Source organism: Meriones unguiculatus, chromosome 8 (assembly GCF_030254825.1).
Source record: "Meriones unguiculatus strain TT.TT164.6M chromosome 8, Bangor_MerUng_6.1, whole genome shotgun sequence".
In the NCBI taxonomy this organism is placed as follows: Eukaryota; Metazoa; Chordata; class Mammalia; order Rodentia; family Muridae; genus Meriones; species Meriones unguiculatus.
The window spans coordinates 115,734,098-115,760,810 of record NC_083356.1 but is presented as its reverse complement, the minus strand read 5'-3'; the positions used below and the strand labels follow the sequence as shown (position 1 = coordinate 115,760,810).

Here is a 26,713-nt window from a genome sequence, read left to right as displayed (position 1 = left end):
GTGGATAGAGACATTGAATTATGTGTCTATTTTCTCCCTCTTACACTTTCAAGAATTGCCTTCTTGCTCGTGGCCTGAGAAACTTTAATACAAATAAGTTATTTCAATTTTTGAATTAGTTTGGAACCAGGAAGATATATTTCAATTAAGACGTTGTTTTAAAGTTAGGCAAGAAAATAATACTGCTTTAAAAAATTCCAAATTGTCAATACTTTTAACAACATAAATTGATGACACCAGATATAACGTGTGTCTCTAATTCATTAAAATTATTCTTTGAAAGGAAAAATGTCTAGCTCATTTTATCACAGAATTAAAAAGAATGACTCCAGCCAACAATGCAGTCATTATTTTATATATATATATATATATATATTACCTTCCACAATAAGCTTTGCCGTTGTTTTGATATTTTCATCTTCCACAAGTACACAGCTGTAGTCTTCGGCATCAGAGGTGTCAATGGTCAGTACAGACAGGAAGTGAACCTTCCGGTCAGAATGCATCCTGTACTTATCTCCCGTATGAACTTCAATGCCATCTTTATACCATTTTACTTTGACAAATGGTTCTGAAGTTTCACATTCAAACGTTGCCATGGTGTCCTTTTCCTTAGCAACGACATCTTGCAATTCTTGTGTGAAAGTGACCAATTGCTTGGCTACATGGGAAGAAAGAAAGAAAGAACACAATTTAACTCACAATTGAATAGTGGGGAAAGAGAAACACTTAAATATGTCAAGGGATTGTCATGGGGAGAAAGGGAGAGATACAGAGCGAGAGAGAACGAGCACTGTTCAATGAAACGTTTTCTTATTACCTTGGACAAGTAAAAACGCATGACTTGAGGTTTCCCCGGCTATGTTGACGGCCTTTACCATGATGCTGGCAGAGTCTTCGGCAGTCACATCTCTGATGACCAGTTCACAAACATTGTCTTCAGGCCAGTACCAGTAGATGCGGTCAGAGCGCTCAATTTTTACGCCATTTTTGTACCACTCACATTCAGGGTCTGGTTTCCCCACCACTCTGACTCTAAAGTGAGCGTCAGCTCCTTGGCCAACTGTCTGGCTTTGGATCCGTTCGAAGATTTTGGGGGCCTCCATACTAGGGCTAAGTTCAATTCTCTCAGGTTTAAAAGTTGGGATGGTGATTTTGCCTTCTTCGGCGAGGGCCTTCTTCTCCTCTTCAGTCAGCTCTTTGGTCCAGTGCAGCAGCTCATCTTTAGTCTTCTTGAGGAGCTCTTCGTACGACTCATCCTTCTTGCGGGACTTGAGCTCCACGGCTGTGATAGCCTCGTAGTACCCCTCTTCCGTCCTGCGCTTAAATTTACTGCGCAGTTCCTCAGACTCCTCAGAGACTTTTTCGTGGGTGATCCTCTCCGCCCTCTTCAGCTTCACCACTTCTTTGGTTTCACTGGTGTCAACAGGCCTGTCCACCTTCTGCACTTCAAACTGAAGTTTTCCCGGCTCGTGTACGTGAAACTCGGGCTTTGGCTCAGGAGCTCGCCTCAGGACAGACCGGAAATCCTCCCTCTGCTGGATTTCAAGTTTAACTTTATGCTCTGTCATGCCTTCAGGATTTTCTGCAGTGACCTTTACCTCACCTGTATCATACGATTTGCAGTCCACAATATCCAGATAATGGATGCCGTCGTAGCGAACTCTGAACCTTTTGCTTTTGCGGATGAGCTGTCCATTGAGGTACCAGTTGACCTTGGGCTGAGGGTAGCCTGTCACTCGGCAACGGAATCTGGCTGTCTCCCCTTCAAGCACCCTCACCGGCTCTGGGAACAAGACAATGTCTGGCTTTTGCTTTTCTTTTTGATCTGTTGTGACACCCGTAAGCGCGCCTTCGTGAGCCATTCTCTCTAGTTCTTCTATTCGCTGCAGGCCTTTCTTGCCCTCGGGCAGCTGGGACTCTTCCACTAGGCTCTTCTCATCTTTTACGATGAGGGTGGCCGACGTGTGATCCGTCCCGTACTTGTTGGTGGCTCTGCACGTGATCACCCCGCTGTCTCTAGAGTATGCAGCTCCATAATCGAGGCTGCAGTAGCCGAACTCGTTAATCATCCGGAGCCTGTTGGCCGCCTCCAGGGGCTTTCCATCATGCAGCCACTCCACGACCATGGTCGGGTCGCCGATGGGAGTCAGTCTGCACTCAAAGTGGGCAGGTCCAAAGCGCTTCAGGCGGAGCGAGGTGAGCTTCTTCTTGAAGAACGGTTTCTGCTGTTTCTCCTTGTCGTACAGGTCTCCCTCCTCCCACTGCTCCTGGCCGTATCTCAGGTGGAGGGGCTCCAGTTCCGGGGCAGCAATCTCCTTCGCCCTGTAGGTCCCCCGGGGGATGATCAGCTTTCTCTCTGGTTCAGGCTCTGCAAACTCAACTTCCACGTTGACCTTGCACCTGGTGGTATCCCGGCCCGCCTTGTTAATGGCGGTGGCAGTATACCAGGCTGAATCTTGGCCGATAATGGAGTCAATCTGAAGGGCAGCTTCTCCTTTGGTTCCTTCAATCCTGTTTTAAAACATGGAAAAACATATCAATGTAGTGGTAGCACTTCCTGCTTACTTGACTTGCAGGACTTGTGTAAGGAGTTTAATTTAAGTATCTTTTCAAACATACCTGATCCTTGGGTATTTGTGAGGCACAATGATCTCACTGTTTTTCAGCCATACAATGTCAGGGTTGGGGTTGCCTGTGGCTCTGACTTTCATTTCCAGCCTGGAACCTTCCTTTAGGTTGACATTTTTCAGTTTTTCCACAAATGCTGGTTTTATCTGGTGTTCCACGGCTGGAAAAGAAAGGTCACGATTCAGAGCAGCTGGGGCTAGAACACCTGTTCATGACCCAAGGGATGAAATAGCATGTTTTCATTCTGCTAAAACTCTTGATTTACCTTCCACGGTTAAAGTCACAGAGATTGTGGATTTTCCTGCTCTGTTTTGGGCGACCACGGTCCATTCCCCTGAGTCACTGGGTGACGCAGGAACAATGATCAGTGACTGTGTCCCATCTTCTTTGACAACGACCTTATGCGTGTAATCATTGACAATTTGCTGTCCTGTTTAAAAAGAAAAACAAGCAAAAACATTTTCAGAGGGTTTTTTTTCTTTCGCATCGTTGGACACACACGCAGAAGCATATTTCTGGGTTCAGCGAGGGCAAGTGTGTCTCCTTACCGTTATGGAACCAGAATGTCTCTGGCATGGGTCTACCCACAACCTTTAAGTCAAATCTGGCCGTCTGTCCTTCCAAACATTTGAAAGAAGCAGGCTTTAACACAAAGACTGGCTTGTACAGTCTCTCCAGCTGCGATTCATCGGTTTCCTCGAGCCTGCGTCCAGGGGACATCCGTGCGGGGGACATCCGTGCAGGGGACATCCGTGCCGGAGACATGCGTGCGGGGGACATTGCAGGGGACATACGTATGGGTGATCTGCTCACTGAGCGTGGAGAGATAGACCTGAAAACAAGAGTGAACCATTTCGTCCATGAAGCATAGAGAAAGTATGGAAGAGCAGAAATCTTTCTGTCTTAACTGTTACTGTTTTTTTCAGAATTTACCTCTGTGTGTTTTAGAAGGCACCTCTAACCCACAGAGCCTCCAAGAAGGATATTTGACTATTGTCCCTAAGGTTGTATTTTGATTATATTAAAACTTGCTCACATAACACATCCAGGTACCCAGACTCAAAATCTTAGGCAGCCCATAATACTATCTTTCTACCTCACCTTTATTTGTATTGGCCATTGTATTTTCTTGGTTCAATTAGTAAACTACATTAATAAATGTTCATTAGTTAAACCAATCAAATGAATGTAGAGAAAAACTCTTTTTATGTAAGAGGAGGGAAAATGTAGAAAATAGAAATTTTGCTAACAGAACAATCCAAAACTCTATGATGATTTTGCATTTAGACTAGTTTGCATTTATAATGTCACTATCAGGCTGGATGAACTGAACTGATTTTCACAGCCTCCTGGAATCCCAGTGTTCCCATTTCCAAAACAGCAACAACACCTACTCAAAATTGTAGGGTTGCCATGAAAATCCAGGGTATCATTCATTAAGACCACACACATTAAATTCACGGGTGCTGTTGTTCTGTTGGGTGTATAGGAAAAGAGTTTTCTATATAGTGATTAAAATGCCATTGTTCATCAAAGAGCAAGAGCTAACATCATCTCTCGGCAATTGCCAGCATCGCCAGCACTCAGCTTCTGTGCGGTTTCAGTGCTTTATGTTTCATGGTAATTTGTTCCTGGGGTATTTGGAACACATTCAACTCTGAGAACAGTTCTTACCTGATTCTGCTCACGGCCTCTGGTGTGGGCATGTAGGTTGGAGCGCTGAATGGTGCCGCAGGCTCTACATACAGCTTCCCTGAGCAAATTGCATTTCCTTTCATGTTGCTAGCGAATGCAGTGTAGATGCCCTCGTCCTCTGGAAGGACAACGGGTATGCGCAGACTGGCCCTGCCGTCCTGCAGGAAGTCCATTTGATACCTTTCCCCGTGTCTGATGCGTTTGCCGTCTTTATACCACGCAATCTGCAGAGAAGGCCACACACGTGAGACTCAATTAGGGTGAAACAGCCATGGGATAACTTCTTTACCACAGCACGGAGGCATGCTTCCATGAATATTTTTATTTTACCTTGGGTATCGGATATCCAGACATCTTGCAATGAAAGGTGACGCCCATCCCCTCAAGAATTCTGTAGTTTTTTATTCTTATGTCAAATCCTGACTCGATGGCTTCAGATTCAGAAACATCAACTGCCATCTTTTCCTCTCCATCTTCGTCAAGGAGCTCTTCCAATGTAGTCTTTATTATTCTGTATTCAATCTCTTTAATGAGCCTCTCCTCGAAGGAAGAAATGTGGAATTCCTACGTAGGAAAGAGATGATAGCTCACTAAAAACTTAAATACTCACTGATAAAAGTTCTCTAAGGATATATACTAGTTACCATGTTAAGGACTTTTGACATAACTCTGAGAAGAATCTAGAAGGTTTCTGTTTGGTTTAATTTTAATCCTCATAGAAGGCATCTTCATCAGTGAATACTGTGGCATATTATGTAAAACTGTAACTTCCAGAGTATGAGTTATTTGTGGGTGTTTGTCACAGAGATAGGGTTTGGAATTATGGACTTGGTCGTGGTAATAGTTATATTTTTCTGAATATGTAATTCCTATTTCCAAGGTCATGTTTTTCATATATATATATATATATATTCCCAATTCTCAAATTTCATGTGTAATACATCATGAAGATCAAAGAAACTTGGCTAGCAGTGAATTTGACCTACAAATGGTTGAAGATGAATATGTAAAAATGGGGACTTATGGGTGAAAAATATAATTTGGGAAATGGTTTAGTTAGTCAATATTGTTTTACTCACCTGATCTTCTACAAAAGTTCTGACCATCACAGTATCTTTGGCCATTTTCTTCCTAATTAAGGCCTGTTCCTTTTCATACTCCTTTTCATATTCGGAATATGCAAATCCAGGTGCAGTTTCCCCCACTTTGGGTTCTTGGATAAACGTGCTTATTTGTGTCTGGTAGAGCATTTCTTGCTGGGACTTCATCAGTGCCTCATAGTCAGCTGAGAGACAGGAGCGCAAGTCAAGTTTCGGCACTCTTATCAGAAAGCATTCGTATCACTATTCAATCAGGCAATAAATTAACCAAAGCCAGATTTTCTAAATTTTTATTATCAAAAACTGTTCTTTAAGTATTAGATTTTACCTTAAGACCGAATCTGCATTAACTAGTAAAACCACTGTGTACAGATTTTGACAGCCCTCTGGGATAACACCCTCCAGGGTTCTTCCCCATTTTTTCTGAGGCTATTAATAATTATTTTCCTTTCAGGGCTAACAGCTAAATGAGGATAAAACGGTAACTTCCTTCAAGAGGTCTGGAGCAGATCAAGTGAGATGGAGTATGGGATAGTCTTCTGTAAATATGAAAAACTAGCAGAGACTCAGAAACACATTTTATTTGGCATGCCCATGCTACAATATTTATGAGCAATGATAAATCCTGACTTCCAGCTTTTCTACAAAATACTGGTGGCTCCAGCACTGGTCTGGTACTTGCTTGTAAGGTACCACAAGGGAGATGGAGAGCCAGTACTCTCTGGAGGCTAGGAGGGTATCCTTCAATTTGCTACCACCATCTGTGCGGAGGCGTGCTAGAGGCCTGGCCCTGCAAGGCATCCGGAGGCAGGATCCCTGCGCCTTCCAGGAAGTGCAAGAAAGTGTCCTTCACTCAAGCGGACCTGCTCTTAGAACTCAGCAGTGTAACTGTGGTGTGCCTTCAAGGCCCTGTGGTCTAAAACATCATCGGTGAGGCTGAGAAGCGGGAAGTGTCTTTCACACACATACATGGCCTCTCTCCAGAATGACACCTCCTCCTGTGAGGAAACTGCTCAACACCGTCCTTACCTTCCTCCAGTAAGGAGGCCGAGGCCGAAGTTTCCCCATGCTTGTTGCGGATGACAATGGTGTACTCTCCAGCATCGTCGGCAAAAGTCATAGAAATCACCAGTCTGCACTCGCCAGTTTGCTTGTTATAACTCACTTTGTATCTTCATGGAAAGGAATAAATGAAAATATCAGTCATAAACAGCCCTCCTTAGAGTCACGGAGCTGAATTCACTTGTAAATGGCTCTGTGATACAGAATCCAGTGACTGAAGAAGACCCGTGTCTAAGCTCTGACAAGCAGTGGTCATATGTTTGTTGAAAATGGAGAAAGTGCACGTTATGTGTAATGAGGGACAAACAACTTCAAGTTTTTACTTCAAAGATTACTCAGGTTGGCTTAGCGGCATGCAGTGATAGCCCCAGAGAAATGGGAGACCGAGGCTCTTGGCTTTGCTCGATCCCAGAAGTTCAGGCCTGTCTGGGAACCACAGGGAAACAAGGCAGGTAAGAGAACACACTGCCACGCCGGCAAGCAGTATGGGTACTTAAACAGTAGGCAGCTTCTCTTAGTTATTTCATTTACAGGTAAGTGAATAGTCAAAACTATGAACTCTAACTAATGCAGTGTGGAGACACTGGCATGCTGTAGTTCCAACTCAGAAGATAGTACACCTGTGCATTTACACCGTCCTCTCCTTCATTTGCAAATACGTACTAATGCAGGTTTTCATGCGTGACTCGCTTTCTCCATTACATAGACTCTATTTTTATTGTCTAGCAACCTATACTATGCATCGATTGAAAGGTCTCTCAAATATTTTCTGGAACTGTGTATGTAAAATTTTCCATTTTGTAACAGTATCAATTAAGATGGAATTGCAAAATGTGTATTCCACCTCCTTTTCTTTTTCTTTTTTTTTATTTTGTTTTGTTTTTGAGACAGGATTTCCTTGTGGAACCTTGGCTATCCTGGACTCAATTTGTAGACGAGGCTGGCCTTAAACTCCCAATGATCTGCCTGCCTCTGCCTCCCTGAGAGCTGGGATGAAAGGTGTGCGCCACCATGTCTGGCTACATCACCTTTTCCTGCAAAGCTTTATTTCTCAAGGAAGCTCTCTGTGTAACGCCGAGGACGGAGTTACGTGGTAGTGTGCTTGTCTAGCATGTAAGAAGCCTTATCTCAACCCCTTGTACCTCCAGAACAACCCTCCAAACTGTGTGAGAATATAAAAACGCCCCAGAATAACTAACAGGGTTTCATTGTACACTAACTGTGCTCGGGGACTGATGGGAAAGGTATGTCTACTTCTCTTTGGGATATCTACGTGTCTGCATCCTCTTTAAAATCTATAAAGTTGTATGTCTACATATCACACCATAGAAAATTCTATTAGCCAACCATCAAAGTACCTGTATCCAGTGGTGAGAGGAACACCAGATTTCTTCCAGTAGACGTGGGGCTTTGGGTTGCCACCGATCTGGCATTCAAACACAACACTCCCCCCTTCCACTAGCTTCTGGACCACTGGCTTTGAAATGAAGAAGGGCGCGGCAGGCTCTCCAGGCACTGCCTGCTCCTCTGTGACGCTGGTATCAGTCATGACCACATCTCTTGACTCCACGAAGCTGGGAAGAGAATTAGAGAATAGCCATTTCTATTAGCTGCCAGGTAGCCACGGACCAATAGCCACAGGAAAGGAGTGTCAAAACCATGCACAAACATCAACCAAAACAGTGAAGGAGTGGCTCACCGTTTCTCTTCTGTGGCAAACTTCTCAGTCAGAGTTGTTTCCTTTTCAAACTCTTCTGACACTAGAAGACAAAAGGTGACACTGAGGTGAGCCTTCAGCCTGCCCCTTAGGGACCACAGTTAGTGTGGAGAATCGGTGGCCCCTGTCATCTATTTTGTAGCTTCCACACAGGACACCACTCTGATGTGGGCAGAAACTGCAACCAAGATGTCTAGCCTCGGAAAGAGGCGAGGCTGACAGGTGTTAGGGTCAAGAAGGGAAGGCCCTGACTCACCCTGCACAGCAAGGTAGCAGGAAGTGCTGACCGCACCAGCCTCGTTCACAGCACTGCAGGTGAACCGTCCGCTGTCTTCTGCGAAGGCTTCACGGATCGTGAGGCGAGCGACCCCGCTCTGGAAGGTTATCTGGAAGTCAATGGAGCTTTCAATCTGGTAGTCTTTCCTGTACCACGTCACTTTGGGGGATGGGTATCCGGAGATGTGGCACTCCAAGGTGACAGATTCACCTTCTATGACAGTCACGTTTTTCAAGCCCTGCAGAGAAGAGAAAGGAAGCACCCCTGAGCACACAGGCGGTAATCGCCTCCACGAGTTAGATCAGACATGCAGTCAGTGCTTGGACATTCCTAATTGGCACAAAAGGCCCTATGCTGAGGACTCTAGAACAATTAGCACGGACGTGAAAATTGGAATATTCCCAATTTGAAATCAATGCTGGGCGTGTTCAGTCTCTGTAGTAGAATAACATTAGCACAGTACATCTAATTGAGAAGCTTCTGCTAGGCCCACGGGCTTCACTTCTAGAGGCTCTGTAAGACACGTCGCCAAACCCCACCAGCCAACAGAGCTCTTACACTGGCTCCCTCACTCAGCCTGGTCTGCCCACCATGCCCTGTCCATCAGAGCGTGGAGAACTTTCTGTTTTACTGACAATGTCTAGTTTTGTACATTTCCACTGATGGCAAGGCGAAGGCTTCAAAGGATGCCTGCTAGCTCTTTATATCTCCAGAGCTCCTTGAAGTAATGCCATACACATATCAGGATCATTATAACACAAGAATGATGGTTGCTGCACGGAATCCACCTTCCCTGGCCAAATAGGGTGCTGTGTGAAAGCTGGAGCTTGTCAGCCCACTAACGGCTCCTCCTGTCAGTGTGAGGAGTTGATCTTTGCTACTGCGTGTTGACGAGGTCTGAGCTCAGGTAAGTAGGGGCCATCACTGTTGATGCTCTTGCTCACCGAGACTAAGGTAGGCGGGGTAACAGGGACCTCAGCAGGTGCCGGCACTCTTGCTGCTTCTGTTACCTACAGTTTGGAGAAAGGACATTTACAAAATGCCTGTGACGCTTAGGGAACTCTCGCGAACCATCAGCACGTGCAAAGCAATAAAAGCATTTCCACAGAAACCACCTCCTTTCCATAGCACGTCTGGTCAGAGCGAAGAATGAGCCCGGAAGAGGGGCAAAGGCCTGCTCCTGTCCAGTCCCCGCCAACAGCTCGGCGACCCACCTTGGCCTCACGTCCATGCAGGACTTCCAAGCGCTCCTCACGGACCATGCTGCCGGTGATGCTCACCCCGACTTCCTTCTTCACCTCGATGCCAGCCTGACTCTTGTAAGTGTCTGGAGCTGGCACGTCAGCGAAGGGGAACTGGGGGGGAGGGGTGGGCTCCACCCTTACTCTCGTCTCCCCAGGCTTCACGGTGGGTGCCTTGACTGACTTGGTGATCTTCTGAGTAGAAGATGTGGCTGACAGCTCTTTCTGTAATGTCGCGATAGCACTACCAGCTATCGATGCCTGGATGGAAGAGTGAGGAGGTGGCGTTACTGAGCTGTCGTGCAGATCATTCAGAAATGCACAGCATGAGGGTCTGAGTACTAAGCTTCAGTCTGTCTGTGCCTGGTGCTGGCATTACAGGAACACGCAGCTTTCGTCTGTTTTCTATATGACTAAAAACTTTCACTCTCCTCACAGTTAGCAAAAAGGTAGAGCTCAACCAATTTGTGAAGCTATTGGTTATTTCTGTTTAGTCAGAAAACTTTAAGATCACCCGTCTAAAGAGCTGTTCAAGGTTCCCCTTGTTTTGTGGCTCTTCCAGAGCTCGGTCAGGATGTCTTCACTCAGTTCCTATGAATGCTGAATTTGGAGCCTGCACTATCACAGAAGACTCAACATCTAAATAAAATAAAATATTTAGATAGATTCTGAGAAGGATGTTGTGGTCACACATCTGAATGTGAGCCACAAGTCTACAGGAAAGTTGGAAGCAGGCATTCTGGAAGTGTGGTGATGGCTTCCTCATTGTCTCTGCCCTGGGGGACGTGTGAGGATATCCCAAAACATGGGCATTATACACTGCTTATGACTCCGTGAGGACAGAGGAGACATGTTCCTGTTATAAAAACTCCAGTAATTAATATGGAGGACTGTCGTGTGTTTTTCCACATGGCAGAACTAATAAAACAGGAAAGCAGGACTTAGCCTAGGGCTATGTCATTCCCCAGTCCAATGTAACTGTCATGTGGTAATAATGAATCTACATTCAGAACCACCTTGGCCGGGAACTCAAAGTAATTTTTTTTTAATCGATCAGCTCTAAGAAGATTTTGTGATTGCACATTTGAATGACTGCCACGAGTCTACGCGATAGGTGAAAAACAGACATTCTCCACTTTGCTATATGGATGGGGCACGTATCTTCCATCTCATTGTATTCTCTTATTAAAATACATGCTGGAGAGATGGCTCAGAAGTAAAGAGCACGAATTGTTCTTTCAGAGGTCCTGAGTTCAATTCTCAGCAACCACATGGTGGCTCCTAACAATCTACAGTGAGAACTGGTGCCCTCTTCTGGGCAGCATACTTTATACAGTATACTGCCAGGCACATATGCAGGCAGTAAACTCTATAAATAATACAAATTTAAATAAACTTAAGTAATTTAAGTAAATTTAAATTTTTAAAATTTTAAATAAATAATTTAAAAATAAAATAAATGCAGCTAAATAACTCAAAGTGTCTCACAACACTATATCAAATGTTATATAGTAAAGACACTAAAATATATAAACTACCACCATTTACAAAATTATTATAAATGTATTATTATCAAAACAGCTGAGTTTGAACCATTGCTGAAAAAGAGACAAGAACTGTGTGGATTGCATCTCCTTGGGGTTGGAACGAACTACGTTTTACTCCCTTCACCCTAGGAGACCTTAGTCAGGAGACAAAGCTGGGCATCTGAGGCCACCACCACCACCACCACCGCATCTCAAGGAACAGGGACTCAAAATGGCTACACAAAACTGCTCTCCGTCACAAGCAAAGAACTATTCTTTACAGTCAACCATTTCTTTATTACATTCCGCATCTTACCTCATATCCATGCTCTGTCTTAGGTACAGTAATTTTTGAAACAGTAAAATGAGGGCTCGCTGTGCGGGGGCGTTTATCCACATGGACCAATCTTTCGGTTGAGATATCTGTAGTTTTCTTGACCTGCATTAAATGAAGCTCAGTGACGTCACTGGTCAGCAGGTGGCCCTCAGCGCATGCGGCTGCTGTCCTACGCACAGTGGACTCACCTGTGATGACATGTGCATTTCCATTTGGTCAGCCGCTTTGATATGAGTCTCAGAAGGAACCTGAATCACGGCAGGCTTGGGTACTTTAGGAACAATGTGGGGTTCTGAGGCGGGGCGCTGGGGCTGCTCGGACACCTTTGTGGCGGAAACGTGCTCCTTGTAGCCATACTCTAACGTGGTCTGCTGAGAGTACGCTTCCTCCACGTGCCCATGCTCTTTGGGTTCTCGCACGCGGGCCTGGTCCACAGCAGCTACAACTGTTGCCACAGCTTCTGCCTTTTTCCCAACGCCCACCTGGAGACAAGGTTTCCCAAGTTAATAGACAGTAAGGTCAAAGTCACGCTTGGGCATCTCCTCCTAGGGACATCTTCCTGGATAGCTCCTCCAGTTACTCAAACAGACGAAGGTGAAAAGTGCAAGGAGGGTAGAGTATTTGTGTTATAGAATGATGTTAATTGCTCAGAAACCTAAACTGGCTCTTCTAAGAATTTGTATTTTATTATTATCCTGTTTAGATACATTATCCCTGGACTGCTTTATACTGGACAGTGGATCACACAGACTCAAGACAGGACAACACAATATGTGCATAAAATCCTAAGGACATTTTGAACATTTCAAGCAATTTACCTAGGCTAAGCAGACAATCAATTAGCCACCGGGATATAAGAACCAGGGGCCGGTTGCCTCCAGTGATTATTTTTATTATTCTGTCAATCATTTAGTCTGGTGTCGACATGGCAACCGCAGAGATAAAAGGATACTCAAATACTGTCATCATCACATCCAGAGAAATCAATTGCTGCAGAGTGACATGGTTGCATGCAAATGGGAGATAAAACGAAAGCTCCCGATCAGAGAACGAACACCCAAATTTACTTATGCCTCACCGGGGATGAGCTTTATTCAATCTATTAGAAAAATAGATCTCTTAAAGCACATGAAGGAAAACACTGTGATTGAAATGAAAGCGTTATCATGTTTGGATTCAGGAGAACAACCTTTCACACTGAAGTTCAATTTGCTTTCATCTTTGCTGGGAGTTAAAGCAAAGAGAGAGACAAATATTATTTTCTCCTCCCTATGAATCTGATTAACAGGAATGAGACCACAATTTGCAGAGGCGTTCTTGTAAAACGAGTGAAGCAGCCTACAAGGCATGCATGGTTTAGTTCTGTGGGCCACCAGAAACATTTTGAAAGGCTGTGGCCATCCAATACACTAATCTCCAGTCTTTACTTATGCTATGCCAATGATTTAATATGCATCTGAAATGTGCTTCAAGTACAGAACCTAGATACCTTTGAAAGTGGCCTCTAACCCATATTTAAGACATGATTGTAGCCTTTTAAAGATAGGATTGATCCTTTAACAATCGTTGGCTTTGTTTAGAATTTTCTTCTCAGAAGTATAAAAATCTAATCTGCCATGAAAGACTGCAAATATCATCTTCCCTTCACATTGCATTTTGGAAAGAGCTACTATATCTGTATGAAGCTCATCAACTATTTTTTATTTGTTGGTTTCTTTTATAAAAATATATTTTATAAAAGCAGTTGACTCTATAGATGTTTCTATGTGTTCATCTTCAACGGAGACCACAAATATGAACATATATCTCTGTCTGGAGAAACTGAATTTTCGGTGTGTTTCATTGGCAACTTTTGAGAAAACTGTGATGTAAGAAAATCAGAGGAAGTTTTAGTTTTATTCTAATGATTAAAAAACTGACTCAACATTTTAGTTGACCAAAAATCATACAACCAAGATAACTTTTACAAGTATGACTTAAAATCTAATTATGGCAGTATATTTTAAATTGTGGAAGAATGTATCTTTTTTTCTTGAATTTTATATTTATATCCACATACATATGCTTTTTGGTGGACAACTGCAAGTGAATGCTAAATGCTGGTAGCTATTCTTCTCCCTTAGCAGACTTAAGTTTCCTTTTTATTCTTGGACCCCAGATAAGCATGAACAGAAATTGGATTAGGAGACCCCAATTTACACCAGCTAACTGCTGAGAATTAATTTAAGTGTTATGTAATGTGGTCTTTTATTACTAGAAATGCTAACTATCCTCTGGAGGACTCAGACCAAGTCTTATCATCTCTCACGTTTTGTTGACAGGTGAAGCAATTTGGCGGACCACTGGAAGCACACAGGGCTCGAGGCAGTGAGGAGTTACATGAGCTGATGATAGGAAGAAACATGTTTCACCTCCACAACACCAGCTTTCACCTCCTCTTGCAAATCTATTTGCTTGTGCCTAATGGCCAGTCTCTCTGCAGGCTCAGCAAAGGTTCCTATTAACTTAGGAACATTTTCTCAGCCTTCGTTCTTAGCTAGCATTCCACAACAAAACCAAGACAGATCCATTTATGTGAACAGGGACAGAAATGAAAAAAACAATTAACTGTAATTCTTGAAATATGCCTCATGGGAAAGCTTGTTGAGTACATGACTTCTAGGAGGCAGATGTGTTAGACTTAGATAAAAGTTTGAATCTTATCTTAAATCTAGTCCTGGAAAAAATCTGATGGAAATTTTTGTGATAGGAATCGACAAAGTTCCCCAGGGAAACACAAGCAGCAAACAAATGATGCCCCCAAAACTGAAAACTTTATGGGCCAGTTTGCAAGAGCAAAACCCAGGTAAACTGTGGATTTGGAAGGTGTTATAATTATGAGAGGTAATTCATGAGATTTGCATAGCTGTGAGTAGACACGGCTGCCTCTTCACGGCTTACGTGTAAAAGTTCTCGTTACACGTATCTTTCCCTATAGTCCTCAATACTGCATCTTGCCCAGCTTCAGTGGAAGATGCTAAAATAGGCTCTATAATTTCTTCAGTTTCTTGCCTCTGATATATACAGGAAGAAAAAAAAAAGGTAAAGTTTCACATGAAGAAAACTATAGGTAACGGAAATAAAGCCTTAAATTGTAGCATAATGTATTCAATTCACGGCTCCTCAAAACACACACACACTCTCTCTCTCCTCCCACTGGGAAGATTCATCACTACACATATGCAACATTTTTTTTTTTTTTTGTTCACGGAGGCTCTTAAAATTAGCCCAAATGCAATTTCAGTTATTAACATGTGGATGATAATACGTGTTAATAATAAAAGTTGAAAACAATGATAACAACAAACTGGAAAGGAAATATGTTATAATGTTAAGGACAATAAATAATTTTGCCTTTTAGTTTTCTTATTAATCGTGTCTCCTACACAAGAAGGTTGATGTTTGGATTAATGTGTTATAATGGGAGTTTTCCCATGAGAGTTGGTATTAATAGATTATCATGGATTCCACACTGGAATAACACAGTCACCTTTCCATGGGTAACTTGGATGTGTTCTTGTCTAGTGGCCTTGGCTTCTCTAGATCTCAGAACTGTTTCTTGTTCTTTGGCTTTAGCAGTAGCAACTGCTATCGTAGACAAGGCAGTTTTTTCAGCTTCCTTTCTCATCTGATCGTTATGGTAAAAGCAAAGTTTAAGTTGTATGGGCTTCAGACACAGAGTATGACCCCCACTCCACACAAACCCACATTCCATTCCCCTGCTGGTGGGATGCAAAAATAAAATCATCCAGGGTTAAATAGCCCCTAAGCAGTGCTTGCATAGGATGGCTGAGAACGGCGGAATGTAGCAATGTTAGCTGCAATCAGTCTGTAAATTCTTTCCTGTTTGCTTCTAAAAACAAAACTAAATGCTAATGCTCAAACGGAAAATAGGGATGAATGAAATGAATAAAAAATGTTAGGGGTGGGTGAATGCCAAGCGTGAAGGAAAGATTAACGGTACACACATTTACTATTACAAAACAGATTAAAATAATTTCATAGCATGTAAGAGTCAATGGCTTACAGAAGATTAGCTTAAAGATAAACTTTTCACATCTCAATTATCGGCATTCACCTTTTCCTGAGTTATTTGCACTTGATCTCTTTTGGTAGTGATGGCTTCTCTACTTCTTGATACTAAATCTTGCTCTTTAATCTTGGGTGTGGCAACTATGACTTTGGGTACCACTGTTTTCCTAGTTTCCTTCATTATCTGGTTATATGATTTCAAAAGAAAGGTAAGAAGATGTCAATAAGATTCATGAGCCTCTAATAAAAGAAACAAAGTAACTGAGGAAAGAGGCGGAGCTTTCCTCATTATTCACAGATGCTTCATTAAACATCACTGGATTGTCTTGATCATCCACAGTATTTCAGCAGCAAAAATACCAAGAAGATATGACAAAAAAAGAAAAATGGAATAAGAAAAAAAAAAAAAAAAAACAAAACCTGAGCCATGTTTCTTCTCTCTGCCACACTATTCATATTGAAATATATGCAGAGTTCTAATAGACGCTTGAAAGGTGCATAATTTTGTCTTGCATAAGGAGTCTACGGCCATAAGAAGACATTAAAATGAATTCTAATGTATTAGTAGCAACCCAAAGAAAAGCTGAGAGTTAGGGATGAGGGTGACAGTGAGAGCCAGATGGGTGGTAAAGGGCTGTGCGATCATGAAGAGAAGTGATGATTAAGAGCCATGATGACAATGTGGATGGTTCGAGAGTGATTCTCATGCCAGCAGAAGTCTTCACCTGTTCCTGAGTGAGGAGCATTTGATCCTGTTGTATGGCAATTTCTTCTTGAACGCCCACAGCTCTCTCTAGTTTTGTGGACTTGCCAGTGGCAACTGCCACCATGGATACAGCAACTTTCTCAGTTTCCTGTCTTATCTGATTTTGCGGAGTAAAATGAAGATTTGAATTTTGAAGGAAAACAGAGGGAATGGTAAGATGGCCAGGCAACGTTATGAATACTGAAGGCTTACTGATGAAGTAGAAAATGTCACACCCCCATTTCAGAGTCTAAACATGTGCAAAGAGCCTGCCATTGTTTATTTCATTTTGTTTTTTGAGGACTAAACTTTGTTGCCAAGCTTTTCCTAAATAAACTGTGCCAGGACTGAAAAGGTGACGTCTTTGGGCTATAGTTGATGTCTAGGAATGGCTGAAAAGCAAGGCTGGCTAAACTCATCAGTCTGCAACAATAGGGCAGGGATTCCTATGTTTCAAATCTTGCCTAGCCTGACTCCAGGGCAGCCGGAAGTGGCAATGGAAACCCAGGTAGCTGACTCTGGTTAGCCTCTTACCAGGACAACATCCTCAAACGGACTCTAAAGGAAGCAGCTCTTAGATCAGCCAAGAGCTTTGAGGAGAGCAGGAGTCAAAGAAAAGCTCCTGTTCCTTAAAGCTTGGTGACAAAGGGAAGAAAAGCAGCTTTAGGTGACGTCCAAGTTGTCTTCCCATATCTGACGTGTGTACTCCAGTGTTTATCACCCAGGGATTGTGAGTGCAGTCTTCTCTAATGTCCAGCTGCGGCTTGTTAGAGTGTCAGGGCTAAAGTGTGTGCACGTGTCAGCGGATGCAAGCAGGCATGTTCCTCACAGCTGCCTGTAGGCTGAAGGCCCCAATCCGAGAGACCCAGGGCTCAGGTTACATGTTGCTAAAGTGATGCGCTCGTGGCTAGTGGTCAGAAGGTCGGCATACCTCCTGTTTATGTTTGACCTAGAAAGTTCAAGGATTCACCCCGGAAACTGTTCAAGTGGAGTTTACATAAGCTGCTCATGTGGGCACAGAACAGTGCACAGAAAAGAGTTTCAACAGTAGACACAGGCAAACAGTAAGAAGAAAAAAAGGTGGGCGGGGGAGATGAAAGCAATTCTGGTCTCAAGTTCTGGGTATAAGGTACTTTTAGCTGCTAGGAAATGAGCCATTTGTAAAAATCAGCCAGACTTACCGTTTCTTGAGTTATTTGCTTTTGCTCTTGTTTTGTAGTAATTTCTCCAGTAATTCTAGTTTCTTGCTCTTTGGCTTTAGTTGCGGAGATCACTACCTTTGGTACAAAGGCTTTTTCGGTTTCTTTTCTTATCTGCAATCAATGATTAAAAACAGTCCCTCAGTCCCCAGTGGGGCTGCCACAGTCTTAAATGCAACAAAGTAGGGATTTGAAAGAGGGAAATTCCCTTTCTGGAGCTATTGTTAACTCCTTGACATCTCATTAATATGAACACAGTTGTTCTCTCTCTGCACCGTATCCCAGTCTCTTTGAGGAAATGGCATGCTGGGATTCAGGACTGCTTGTGTTATAGACAGTTGTGGTCTACCGTAGCAGGATTTGTGCCTTCTCTAGATGGTGATATGGTAATTTAATTAGGTGCTAATTTTCTCAGCTGAAAGTAATCTTATAGCTCAGAATATTACTACAGAAGTCCCAAGAAGCAATTTCTCCTGGCTCCTTTTAAATGTGCGAATCCAAACATAATTTGCAGTCTGCCTTTCTACCCTATTTTGTGTAATATTTGTTCTAAATGTGGTAATAGTTTTGAATATCAAGGCTTGTCTAAAATCGAGACACAGTAGGAAGGCAGTTCTGGCATCTATCTTAGGCAAACTCTTGGTCAAAGCCTGCACCATGGAAGGATGTTTTGCTTCCATTTGTTGTCTAAGGAGTGAGTCCTTCCCACCCTCAGAAATCTTGCCACTGAAACTCAGGACCATGGTGAAAAGGTTCTTGAAAGTGAGCCCTCTCATCTGTCCTATGGACAACTGACTCCACTGGCCAACATCCCCATCACCAGGCCTTCTCCCACCTGTCCTCATCCAGTTTCTGACCATTGCGCCTGCCATACGATCATGCTGTACATCCCATATGAAACCCATGTGCTAACGTCCAAGGGGTAAGAAAGCAGGAGCAAGCTTTTAAAGTGACATATTCAGTTCCCCCTTGCTCCTAGCATGGCACCTGGTTCATCTCTTTGGTTTAAGCTGCCTGGTCCCTATGCACCACCATAGCTAACCTATAATCAGTGTAGGCAATTACAAATTAAAAAGTGAGAGGAGAGAGATCCTCATTTGTTTCCAGTATGGATACTCAGTGACTCCAAGGTGCACTGGTATTAAGTGCTCAGGACATGCAGGACAGGAGGATGCTATTTGCGACAAACTATAGGACCACAACATTATAGAAATTAGCTTGCTTCACACTAAAAACTGGTATGTTTTAGCACACCGGTGCACTGCAAATCAAAAATCACGCTCACCTGCTCATGAGTTATGTGCACCTGCTCTTGTTTTGTTGCGATCACCTCTCTGGTTCTTGATTTTAATTCCTGCTCCTTGGCTTTTTCAGCAGCAACTACAACCTTGGTTACTGCGGTCTTCTCCGCCTCCTTTCTCACCTGATGTTCACAAAACACAAGAAAGGAAACATTTCAGCACACACCTCTCAGAGACTGAGGTGTAACCACCAACCCAGAGGGCAGAGGAGAGCTAGAGAGCTTTTAGACTGTAACAGGGTCTATTCAAACAGGAGGTGGCATGTGACCCTGTATTTATATTCCTTTCCAGCCGTGAATCAAATGTCACATTTGTTTTGAGGGAAGTAAAAGCCAAGGTCCTTCGGGGACCCTTCCAGAAATCTTAATGCCTGCCCGGAAATAATAGTTCTCTATGCCTCGCTATGGTAGGAACTGCACTGGGACTTCGACCGGCCCTTTGTTCTTCTGCCAGACTCCCGCAGTCCCTGGATGCCTTGAAAACAGGGGTTAACTCTTGCTCGCCTCACACTGCCCAGGTATTTCTTCTGACCCGGCCTGCTCCTGTGATATTTACAGCTTAAACACTTCTGATATTTCTAGCCACCTTTTCCTCAGGAAGTTCTAAAAGCCTGGGGCACGCCGGGCGGCCCGCGGCCTTCAGCCCTGCGTGGGTCAGCAGGGGACTGGCTTGCCCCAGTACCCAGAGCGGAGCGAGCCGGGGTGCCGCGCGCCCCCTGGCGGCCCGGGCGTACCTGTTCTTGAGCAGGTTGGATGTGCACGGCAGTCGTGGTTGTTCTCTGAGCAGTCTGCTCTACAGCACTGATCGCTGGTTCTCTCACTCGGGCCATATCCACAGCAGCCACCACCGTGGCCACAGCTGCGCTCTTGTCTGCCTCTTGTTTCACCTGCGTTAGCAACCAGCAAGCACAGTGCTTTTAAAACGACACGCTGGCAGAAAATGTACGCATCCTCAGCTACCAAGAGGAGCAAAACAGATTCGTAGGTGATTACCCAGTACTGCCAGGAAGACAAGGCCTGCATCATTAAAATCCGTGTTTTATGCAAGAGCCTCGTGCATTAGCCTCTGACTCAAAGATGCGCTGACAAAGAACAACTAGACATCTTCATACCGATTCTAGTTTTAGGCTCCTCCGCATTTCCTCTCCAACCCACACAGACTACCCCGGGACTGGAACTGGGTAAACGGGGAAGGCAGAGCTGTGACTATACCTCCTTAGCCGCAGTAGCGACGGCTCCTGCTGTGAAGGAGGAGCTGGCGGACACGGTGGCCGCAGCCCCCGCTGCTCCGCTGATGGTCACCTGCTCCTGGACGCCGTATCTCCCTTCCCACCGCTCTTCCCTTCTGATCTGGGTAGAGCTCATCATTGTCGTCTCTCTCATCTCAGCCTCAGCCGAGGAGGCCACGTAACCCTCTTGCTTCCAAGGGGGAGGCACCTCGGGGCCTGTGGCCACAGTGGTTGTCTGAGTCTTGCGAACCAGCAAAGGCGACTTGACAGATCTGATGGGGGAAGTGGAGATCCTCCCCGCTGGAGACACGGACCTGGAAACCAAAGGGCAGAGGTCAGCACATCAGCACAAGGCACTCTGGAGGCCATGATGGGGTTTAGGCGACGGGATGGAAACATGGCGGTGCTTAAGTCAGGGTGTTAAAAGTGTGAGCTTCCACAGCTATCTGAGGGTACAGAATGCAGCTGAAAGCAATTTGTTTTAAATCTCATTAAGCCCCATGCTTATCTGCTGTACCCCTGGAAGGGAATGAGACTTAATTCTAAGTAAGGTAAAGATCTCTGTGTCCCATCTCACCTTCTGGCATTGGGGGTGAGGCGGAGGGAGAAAACACACAGTAAAAGGAGCTTCCTTAAAATAATTGCTGAGAAAGCAGTGTGTTCCCAGCTCCAGTTGGGGGAGAATATTTAACAGGTGTTGTATGGGTTTGGCAACAATGCCTGTGCCACTCACATTTTCCCTTCTCTTTGTCCTTCCCCACCCCTTGTTCCTTTCTCCCCTTATCTCTCCACAGTCTCAACCAAGTCAGTATGTTGTGAATCTCCAGGCCAGGTGGAAACTTTTCCACTGAGCTTCCCATAGTCCTCTTGGGAACTGGCTGTGGTATGCACTGTGGGACTGTTGCTCTAGCCAAAGGTGTTTGTGGGTAACTTTCTAATTCCTCTGAGTTTATTTCTGCCCTGGCCTTCATCTAATGACAATAAGAACTTCTTTTACATAATTTTAGAATTACCTTGTGGATTAGCTACTTTGAAGCCTTTTTATTAAATTGACAAAGTATTTTCTTCCAAAAGAGTTTTCACTGTTTGCTTTTTTGTGTGTATATCCAAAGTACAAATAGCATGCATCAAAGGGCATGGACATTAAATCCTAACAATGATAGCACAAAAAGCCAGCTTGTTGCCACTAGCAATTATTCTAGGTACAGATCAACTAACTGAACATATTTTTCAAAAATTTCAGTTACTTTATTTTCTCTATTTTACCTCTTGGTGGCAGTATTGCTTTACAAATTCATCACACAGGGCCATGTTTATAAATGTATCCTGGAACTTACATAGGATATTGAGTTCACATCAATCATAAATTAAAACAATTCTCCCAATTACGCTGGAGGTCCAGTAATATTTTCTCTAAAATAGGGAATAACTTTGCAGAATATTACATCAACGTGTTTCATGAAGAAACGTTTAATCATTTTCTTGTTAAAAGGCTGTCTGTGTGAGAAAAAAGCAATTTACATTTTAGAAAAGAAATCGTAATCAAGCTGAATAAATATGTCTAATAGATATGCATGGTCTGTGAAAAGAAACAGCGCTGGAGATGCAGCGGAGGCCAGGCTAGCACGTGGCTTCCACGCCAACTGCAGGGAAGCAGACACAGGGGCGTCTTAGTTTTCACTTGCTTAGTTCTTGCTGTTCCTAGCAAAGTGGGTTTAATTCAAAAAGAGCTCGAGACATGATTAGCATGATGTGAGTGATTAACAGCAGGCTTCAGGTGAGCCCATGGCTGTGAAAATCAATGTAATTTGAGCCATTACCGGAAAGTGGTTATTTCTGCACTTACAATAATAATAAAAAAAATAATCACTTGGTCACAGCGAGCCACAGTGTACCTCGTCCAGTGAAATATGCTTGCTTTATCTACAACAAAAATCAAAACTAAGCCTCCGGACGTTTTTGGAAGGAGTCTATCTGGGATAACCATTATTTTCTTCTCAAGCTGGCATTTATATTTTGTAATTATTTTAAAGCAAAATTTGCAGACTAAATAACTAGATCCCCACTAATAAACCCTCAGAAGACGAAGAGGCCTACTGTGTTCCCAAGGGTCAGGAGATGTCTGTGATGCTAAAGGACCCTCAGGCTTGAGTTTAAAATGGAGTAAGGCTATTATCCCTCAGAGGTCACATTTGGACTGTGTTGTGAGGGATTTCACAGCATGCAAACTGGTAGACAGCCTGAGATTAAATATATTAAAAAAAAAGATAGATATCTTTTTTAAACTGAGCCTTTGTTAAGATTTCATGTTAGTTCTGGCTGAATATCTTCAAGTTTTTTAAGTGGCCAAAATAAAAATTAGAAGACACTTAGAATGTTATAATACATTATTTGAACATTGACATCATCCCCCCATTTTTTTTATTTGTCTGCATGAGTCTCTTTTCCTTTAGAAGGAAATTGCTGGAACCCTTAAGTACATCTGGTAGTTTGCATTCTCCCTGTTTACATTCTTTGTTGTACGTCCCTCTTAGCCTCCCCTCCAGGACTGCCTGTGTGTAGAGGACTTAAAAGGTCTTGTTCAACAAAACCCTGTAGAGTTGTTTGTGTTGCTGACTGTTTCTAGCCCGGCATTGTTCACATTGTAATTAGTTGGTGTCCTTTATGAACTGGTGGTAACAATGAAGCATCTTCAGAAAGCAGCATGCCACTCCCCCCCCCCACACGTACTATTTAGTCTAACAATGAGCTTGCTTTTTTGCCATAGAGATGTTTCCGTGTCTATTTTGGATCTGCAAACCTATTTTTAAAAGCTCTCTTCCATAAACATTCCTTCTACCCTTTTAATTACTAGTGTGTGCTTCTTTATTTGTGTGCATGTTTGTATGTGCGGTGCACGCGTCTGTGTGTGTGTGTGTGTGTGTGTGTGTGTGTGCGTGCAGGTGTGCCTGTGGTGTGGGGGTGGGGGCATGAGTACACCACAGTGCCATAGGTTGGGAGACAGCTTCTGGTAGTCTGTTCTTGCTGCCTCCCGGCGCAGTCCCAAGGATTAAACTCATGTGACCAGGGTTGGTGGTGAGTGCCTTTGCCCACCAAAACATCTGAACACTTTAATCAAGATGCCGCTTAGTTTGTAAATCCTATGAGGTTGAGGCTTGGGTTTGCCTCCTTGCCGACAGCCAGCTATTTCTGCCAGTCTTATTTGTCAAATAAAATATCCTTCCCCTTGAATAAAAAAAAAACAAATTTCCTGCATACTTAAATCTGTCTGTGCTCTCTGTTTGTGTCCTGAATGTGTTGTTCTAGTCACTCTTTTCCACAGTTGGGCACACCTTCCCGGCAAGCTACACCTTAGGCCCATCATAGTATTGTGACCACAGTAACTTTACAGTGAATTTAGAGCTTTTTTTTTTTTAAGGCCAACTATCTCATTATTTCACTTTCGTTTTCTTAGCAGGAGGACTTGATCGGTATGATTTTTTTTTTTTACTTCATTTGAATTGATTAAATCATACTTTTTTGCGCGTGCTCAAATTTTGTAGTTTTTAGCTCATCATATTAAAAGCCTCATTACAGACTAAGTCCCAAAGTCTCGGTTGCTGTAGGTAATTTGTATTTGATTGTATAATTTTTGAATTTCTGAGCACTGGTGATACTGGCTCACCTCAGAAAATACTTATATTTTAAGTAAGAGTAGAAATCCACTTTACTTTTTAGATGAAATAAACATATGAAAAATATTTAGAAGGTTTTGCCTATTATTTGAGAGTATGAGCATTTGGATAATGATTTTCTATTTCCAAGGGACACCTTCAACTAATGAGCTCATTGATTCCTTCCAAAGAACTCCAAATCATTCTGGCTGCGACCCCCTTTTGTTTTATGGAGGACACAACAAAGACCTTGGGAAAGCCTCCTAACTTCCTTAGCTATAGTTTCTGGCCAGGAATATCGGGGACTGCGTTCCTCCAGGCTGGGAATATTTAGTGAGATACGGATGAACAGCTTAGCACAGAGGTGGTGAGCCTTTTATCTTAGTTACTATTACAGTAACTATTACTGTACTGTCCCAAACCAAACTGTGAGCAAGCAGTCTGGGTGACTTGACTTTGGGGAGATTTAACTTTTAATTCCCCGAAATTCTCATCTTCCCCTGTTAGGTTTGGCTGCAAACGTGTGTATTTGCTGCATGGAATTCAAAGAGGGTGCAAATAAGAATTCAGAACGACAGTTTGCAAATGCCCTCAGTTTACCCACGGAAGGTGATGATTGGAAAGATCACATTGAGGGATTTCTTGGTCTCTCTCTCTTTTTTCCCCCCACAGGCTGCATTCTTGATTTTTAAAACATGTAAGTGACGTAGTCTTCCGAGAGAAGGCTTACCTGACCGGTGATGGGGTCGGTGCCCGCACGTGTCTGACGGGGGAGGGGGAGTGTCTTATGGGTGACGGGGACTGCTGTCGGGCCAGCTGTGCTTTGGCAGCAATGGAAGGCGGTGTTGGAGAACGAGACTTCGGCTTAGGAGGTATCCTCGGGGGTTGTTTGTGCGGCAGCTGTCCGGTGGCACCATCTATGACCATCTCAACTGTGGCGATTGATCTGGCGTCAAAGTGGGCTTCAATTTTCTGAGAAGATGAAAAGAGAAGCCACGTGGGTGGGCGGGGCCAGGGAATCAAGAAGCTCTGAGGCTGGGAGCTGGTTTATGGGGAAATTACCTTTTCAATCCGGGTTTGTCTTGTTTCTGAAATCTGAGCAGTCGAAACGATTGTCTTTGTCTTTTTAGCGGGTACTACTTCTTCACCTGAAGAAACGGGAAGGTGAGTGTCTCAGGAGAGAAAACCATGACTTTCTTTCTTCTTAAAGAGAGTCCATTAGTTGTAACTAAAAGTCAGTACAATGTCCTTTGTGACAGCAGGGAAACTGTAGCAAGATGCGGCTTCCATGTGAATATAAGTTAGATTTAAAAATAGTGTTTATTGGAAAGGAATTTCCTTGGATTGCTTATTTAAAATTCTACCATTTTTCCATGTACATCCCTTGACTAATACATGTTCTGGTTATCATTTGGTAAACTGCAGTGAACGTCAACATTGAAGTCTTGCCTAGAGCCCAGAGGCCTTTTGCTGGGGCTAGACTATTCAGCTTTGATCTTTGCTCCTGCTGGCACCCCCAGGGCTGCGCTCTGGGGGAGGCAGAGGGACCCCTGGGCCACGTCACCCCCCCCCATCAGGCTCCCTTCTCCTTCTCAGCCCCCAGCACATACCTTGAACCAGCAGTTCGGCAGTGGAAGTAGCTCTTCCAACGCTGTTGGTGGCATTTACGGAGTAGGTCCCGGAATCTTCAGGGTATGCTTCCGCAATCAGTAAGCTGTAGAGGTCGCCTTCTTGGGAAATTTGGAAATCAAGGGAGCTCTGGATCTCAGCTCCGTCCCGGTAGAACTTCACCACAGGTGTAGGGATTCCAGTCACCCTCACTTGGAGTCTCACTTGGCTTCCTTGGCTCACAGTCATGCTCTGCAGCCGTTGCGCGAAGTTGGGTGGTGCTGTCTCCGCTGTGAGGGGCAGAGAAGAAAATCAGGCCCAGGGGGCAGGGTGCTCCCAGAAAGGTGTTCTTAAGCAATCACAGCTCTGAGTCTCAAAGCAGAGGCTGACTCCATCCAGCATCCTTGACTGTCCTTGAAGCCCAGCTCTCCGGCAGAGGATAGCTAGAAGGCAGCAGGAGCGGAGGCACCCCTGCTCACGGTTTAATTTCAGTTGCTTTGCTTTCCTTAGCAGCTCTAGTCTCCACATAATTTTCAATTGTTTTATTCATGTGTATGTGCATGTGAGTGAGCTTATGTGTATCATGTGTGTGCAGGTATCCACAGAGGTCAGCATACCCTAGTGCTGGATGTACACATAGTTATAAACCACCATTGGGTACCGGAAACCACACCCTGCTCCACTGTTAGAGGAACAAGTTTCTTTACTGCTCAGCCATCTCTCTAGCCCTGTTCTTTCTCCCTTCCTCTCTCTCTTTCTTTCTTTCTTTTACCAAAATGTCAAGTCGTTGCTGTACTATTCGAGACTGTTCTGGCACTTCCAATCTCTGAATCTTGCCTTTTGCTAACATGCTAAGGTAGTTTGGCAAACTTCTTACACTGCACAGAAGTGAGTTTCCCTGGTTGGTAAAATGAGTGCATTCATGACCTACTGAATTAAAAAGTTTAATTCAATTTTTAAAATTCCTCCAGCTAGATTGGTATTAAAATGACCAAAATATTTACTTGCATTTAAAATGTGGCAGGCCTTCGTGCTAACCACACTACAGAAAGAAAGAAGGCTTTTTACAATGAATCTTAGGTTTTTTATGTTTTTCATTTTGTTTTGTTTTAAATCTTCTATTCATTTCTCTCATCCCCCCCTCTTCCAATGGAACCCTCTTCTCAACTTTTATGTCTTCTGTTGTGTGTGGCCCACTGAGATTAATTCGGGTTTCTGGCCCAAGCATGGGTGGGGAAATACACTGGGCAGGAGCGTCTTATCAGTAGCTACACTGCTGGGAGAAGCGATGCCCTTCTCTCCAGCTGCCATTAGCTGCCAGT

General features: G+C 43.8%; 1 protein-coding gene across 6 annotated transcripts in view; it reads right to left on the bottom strand.

The window, feature by feature from the left end:
* The window catches only part of Ttn (titin), a 262,706-nt gene that overhangs the window by 232,954 nt on the left and 3,039 nt on the right, over nucleotides 1–26,713 (bottom strand). For 3 of the 6 annotated variants that reach the window (XM_060390411.1, XM_060390412.1, XM_060390416.1), the window contains exons 3-28: nucleotides 25,394–25,681; nucleotides 24,846–24,931; nucleotides 24,514–24,755; nucleotides 20,114–20,444; nucleotides 19,636–19,788; nucleotides 18,887–19,024; nucleotides 17,584–17,715; nucleotides 16,383–16,520; nucleotides 15,704–15,841; nucleotides 15,116–15,253; nucleotides 11,775–12,068; nucleotides 11,566–11,688; nucleotides 9,697–9,984; nucleotides 9,427–9,492; nucleotides 8,462–8,720; nucleotides 8,188–8,248; nucleotides 7,847–8,062; nucleotides 6,456–6,598; nucleotides 5,406–5,611; nucleotides 4,657–4,890; nucleotides 4,306–4,550; nucleotides 3,180–3,463; nucleotides 2,897–3,061; nucleotides 2,623–2,791; nucleotides 821–2,514; nucleotides 380–661 (exon numbers count right to left, since the gene is read on the bottom strand). In XM_060390411.1, the coding sequence (XP_060246394.1) occupies nucleotides 380–661; nucleotides 821–2,514; nucleotides 2,623–2,791; nucleotides 2,897–3,061; nucleotides 3,180–3,463; nucleotides 4,306–4,550; nucleotides 4,657–4,890; nucleotides 5,406–5,611; nucleotides 6,456–6,598; nucleotides 7,847–8,062; nucleotides 8,188–8,248; nucleotides 8,462–8,720; nucleotides 9,427–9,492; nucleotides 9,697–9,984; nucleotides 11,566–11,688; nucleotides 11,775–12,068; nucleotides 15,116–15,253; nucleotides 15,704–15,841; nucleotides 16,383–16,520; nucleotides 17,584–17,715; nucleotides 18,887–19,024; nucleotides 19,636–19,788; nucleotides 20,114–20,444; nucleotides 24,514–24,755; nucleotides 24,846–24,931; nucleotides 25,394–25,681 (6,513 nt within the window). The remainder of the gene's footprint in view (nucleotides 1–379; nucleotides 662–820; nucleotides 2,515–2,622; nucleotides 2,792–2,896; nucleotides 3,062–3,179; nucleotides 3,464–4,305; nucleotides 4,551–4,656; nucleotides 4,891–5,405; nucleotides 5,612–6,455; nucleotides 6,599–7,846; nucleotides 8,063–8,187; nucleotides 8,249–8,461; nucleotides 8,721–9,426; nucleotides 9,493–9,696; nucleotides 9,985–11,565; nucleotides 11,689–11,774; nucleotides 12,069–15,115; nucleotides 15,254–15,703; nucleotides 15,842–16,382; nucleotides 16,521–17,583; nucleotides 17,716–18,886; nucleotides 19,025–19,635; nucleotides 19,789–20,113; nucleotides 20,445–24,513; nucleotides 24,756–24,845; nucleotides 24,932–25,393; nucleotides 25,682–26,713) is intronic. The other 3 variants (XM_060390413.1, XM_060390414.1, XM_060390415.1) reach the window with 1 other exon arrangement.